This window comes from Coturnix japonica, chromosome 29 (genome assembly GCF_054131305.1).
Source record: "Coturnix japonica strain WE chromosome 29, WE-NBRP24, whole genome shotgun sequence".
Lineage (NCBI taxonomy): Eukaryota > Metazoa > Chordata > Aves > Galliformes > Phasianidae > Coturnix > Coturnix japonica.
Genome location: NC_140691.1, coordinates 5,237,572 through 5,241,525, shown reverse-complemented (window position 1 = coordinate 5,241,525; position 3,954 = coordinate 5,237,572). Strand labels below are relative to the sequence as shown.

General features: G+C 53.0%; 1 protein-coding gene across 1 annotated transcript; it reads right to left on the bottom strand.

The window, feature by feature from the left end:
- Nucleotides 1–434: 434 nt before the first annotated feature.
- LOC146755881 (uncharacterized) lies at nucleotides 435–3,372 on the bottom strand. Its single transcript, XM_085525091.1, has 6 exons — nucleotides 3,369–3,372; nucleotides 3,015–3,086; nucleotides 2,822–2,923; nucleotides 1,970–2,113; nucleotides 1,304–1,445; nucleotides 435–1,118 (listed from the first exon to the last, which is right to left on the bottom strand). The coding sequence occupies exons 1-6, from the start codon at nucleotides 3,370–3,372 to the stop codon at nucleotides 1,022–1,024; spliced, it is 561 nt and encodes a 186-aa protein (XP_085381217.1). The 3' UTR covers nucleotides 435–1,021.
- Between the last annotated feature and the right edge of the window lie 582 nt (nucleotides 3,373–3,954).

The following is a 3,954-nucleotide window of genomic DNA, read 5'->3' as shown; positions in this document are numbered from 1 at the left end:
TCACTGGGTTCGTTAAACTGCTGTTCATTCTCAGATCGTTGGGTTTTTTTCATTTTTTCCCTCCTAGACCCATTCACAATCTCCCTTCCCTTCCCCTCTCGGCCGCGCCGCACCGCACTGTTAGAGAGGGGAGGTTCTTTGTTCCTTCTCTCCCTGGGTTTGTTCCCACTGTCACCGAGTGAGCTCTAGAGAGAACTCCGTGACACAAACTCATTGCAAAGTCTAAGCTAGAAGAAGCGTCACCTCAGTGTATCCCAGAAAAAGAACAGCATTGAGATTTTAATTGGTTTTGTTTTTTTGTTTTATTGAGGGTGGGTTGTTTTTTGTTGGTTTTTTAGGGTTTTTTTGGGTTTTTTTGTCTTTTTTTTTTTTTTGGGGGGGGGGGGGGGGGGGGGGGGGAGGGGTGCGAGGGGAAGGGAGAGGGAGGGGACAGTTGTTTGGTTATTTTTAATATACAATAAAGCTATGCAGTTCTGCTGTCAGTCGCCTCAGAGAGTTCCCGAAGGAGCTCAACCACATTCTGCTCAACATTGAGTTGTTCCATTGAGTGGAGCAATGGTAGTCTTGCAGATGGAGCAATGCAGGAATTCTGACAGGATCTCCAGGTGTATCCAGTTCATCAACTGAAAGCTCCGCAACCAAATTGGAAGGGACCAGTCCTCTTGTGCCATCTGTCAGCTCTCCCTGAAACCAGCCATTCTCACCCACATCTCCAAAGACATTACGTTTTGTCCGGCAGTTAGAGGAAGCTCGTTTTCTGGGTCCTCATTAGGACCCTCAATAGGAATGTAGCTGTGTCGAGCTAAGAATCTTCAAACTGCTGGTGATACCTCTCCTGGAGAATGCAGGATGAAGGACAAAAGCTCTGCTCTCACATTCAGGGCCATCCTCTGACAGAAGGCAGCACTCAGGACTGTTCCCAAGGATCTCTTTCATGGCTTTCAGTTCAAGCTCCTGGTCTTCCAGATGACCTTGAAGACTTCGGGCCTCTTCAATGGCAGAATGGAACGGACTGGAGCTATTACGGAGATTCTTGTTTGACTGGGTCAGAGTCTGTCTCGTTGCCTTCCCCAGCTCCATCTGCTGCTTCTGCTGCTCTCTTTTCCCTCTTGCGTGCTCTGTGAGAATGAGTTTCAGAAAGCACTACTCAGTGACAGGAAATAAGGGGAAACTTGAAAGACTTTGCAACCTAAGTCCTGGCAGTGTACTGCCAGCGGCTGATTTGGCCGTCCAGGATCCTGGCACCACAAATGCTTCATTGCCAAATGCAGCAATAAGGTGTTCTGGGGAAAGGCCAACTCACAGGTAGTCTTTGAGCACCCATATCACAACACCAACGGCCAGCACCAGCGCAGGCAGCAGCATCGCTGAGACCGTCACCGGAATGCGGCGCTTCCGCACAGATGTGTGAGCAGCAGCCTCTGTGCTTTTGCCTGTGTTCATCCCTGGAAGAAATGAGACAATATCCCACGTTACCTTCAGCTGCGCTACAGATAATCTCTCAGTGTGCTTCATGGACCCAAGAGGTCATTTTGTCAGTGGGTGCCTCCGTCTCTGGTGCCGAAGCACCGGAGGACAAGAAGGATTGCTTCCACCTCTCGTTGGGTATGGAGAGGCTGCACAGGCACTACCCGTGTCCTCCTCTGGGCCGAGAGCTGGGGCTGTACTCTGGGGTCTGGGCTTGGTCCGTGGGGAGAGCTACAGAGCAGAATCCCTCACGCTTTTCCCGGCATGCGTGTCCTGAGCTCTCCTGTGGGACGCCCCCCAGGCTGAAGGTCAGGCTTCAGCCAGCACAGGGCACAGCCAGAGCCAGCCCAGGGGAGAAACACTCCTGCTTCTTTTACATGTGCTCTATGCTCACACGCTCAGGTCTGGCTGCTGACCTGGTGTGCAAGAGCTGGCAGCAAGAGCCTGCAGGCACGCAGTGACTCTGGTTCATGACACCGTATGATCATGGGACAGAAATTACCTGGCATGCCAGTTGGTGCTGCCTGCATTCCTCTGTCCGGGACGGGCAGTGTGGGATATCCGCCTTCCTGCAGCGCATCCGGGACTGGCAGTGTGGGGTATCCACCTTCCTGGAGTGCATCCGGCTCACTTTGTTGGTCCGTTCCTTTAGAAAGAAAGCAGGGCAGTAGGATTGGGATGTCACGTGCCCTCATCAAAAACTGAGCTTCTCCAATCCCGAGCTCAGGTAAAGTCCAGGGCCCCCCCCAAGTACACTGTGAGCCCCTCTGTTACCCAAGGGCATTTGGGCCCTCCCAGCTATTGGACAATGCTGACTCCCTCACACCTCTTGAGGAATCAGCTCCTGTGCAAGGCCCTCACATACTGTGCTGTCACCAGCCCGTCACAGCCAGGTAGCTGCAGGCTGAAATCCAAGCACTAACACACAGTCCAAGCCTTCAGAATTAGCATCTCCACCTCATTTCCAGCATTAGCAAAGGCAGCCAACCCTGCTCGGGATGCTCCTCCTGCCTTGAACTTGCTCAGCTGCACGGAGGGCTTTGGATGAACAGAAGCACAGCACTTGCCACTTTGCCACTTGCTGCCATCTGGGTGCCAGTGACTGCACAAAGCAGCTCTGACAAGTAATGGTTGTGCTGGGGGAGCAGCTGCCTCTGGGTCTTGGCTGGATGCAGACCATCTGGCAGCAGACCAGCTCTGGTGCTTGACAGCACCTGCAAGGTGATACATGGAACACGGCTGCAGCACGGCTCTGACCCATCCCTTCCTGCTGTGCAGGCTACAGCCTGCCCACACCTGTATATCACACCTCAGCTTCCCAGGTCCCACAGTGAACAGACTGAAGTATACCCACCACGCTCTGCCTTCTCCATTTCCTTCAGCAGTCGCTTCAGGAGACGGGATGAGCCCTGAGAGTATTTTCCTCGTTTGGATTCATCCTCTTCTCTTTCCGGACCTTAACATAATGTATGAAGTTAAATATCATGTGCATGAAGATCTGAAGATCAGCGGCGAGTCAGCCAAGTCAGTGAAGACAGAGTACTCACTGCTGGGATTCCAGCTGGGCTCCAGAACAGGAGGAAACCGATGACCGGGCAAGGCCCACACTGGGGGCACTTCTGCAACCAAAGACCCATGAAAAGTTTTAGTCACACACTACAGCATCAACCGAGTAGCAGAGTGTACAGGGGACAGGGCCTGCAGACACAAGTGTGATCAGACACAGGTGAGGAGAGCTTCCGGCACATGTGGGGGCCTCCTTTTCCCTGAGTGACCTGTAGGGTCTGGCGGTGGTTGGGGAATGCCACAGCCCGAATACAAAGGTCTGGGCTCCCTCAGCTGCAGAGGGGCAGCGGTAACCTTCCCACTGAAACGTGGCAGCTCTCCGAGAGAAAAAATACTCATGGCTCATCTGTGCAAACCCTTCCGAGCACAAACAGGCTTGGAAGACCTGGAGAGGATCTCCAGTAAAATTGCACCCAGGTAAACCATGAGAGCATGAATGTTTCAGCCTCCAAGGAAACAGACACTCACAACTTACCCCTGGGTTGTCCCCCAGGCACAGGCATGAAGTCCGGATCCAAAGGAGCATCCGGAAAGGGAGCACGAAGCTCATCATCTAGAATCAAGAACAGATGAGATAAGTTCCCACTTATATACACTATATGGTGTGATCTACTTCTCCCTCAGTAACTGGATGTGGGGCATGGGAGAATAACTCAGGTCATGATTTCCAAAGTTGCAGGGTGGACGGGATGACCCATAGGCTGGCACCTGGCAGCGTATGCAGTGCTCTCTCCGGGCCACGTGCCACATCTCTCACAGATTACGTGGAAGAAGATGCAGCCCCCCAGGGCTTTCTTACTGGGAGGCCTCTGATGGACAGCAAGGTCACACTGAGGCACTGGAGGAAAGCACACCTGTCTCTTCCCCTGGGCTGTGGACTGGGGCTCTGGCTTGGAAACTGGGGAGTGCCATGAGCCTGAA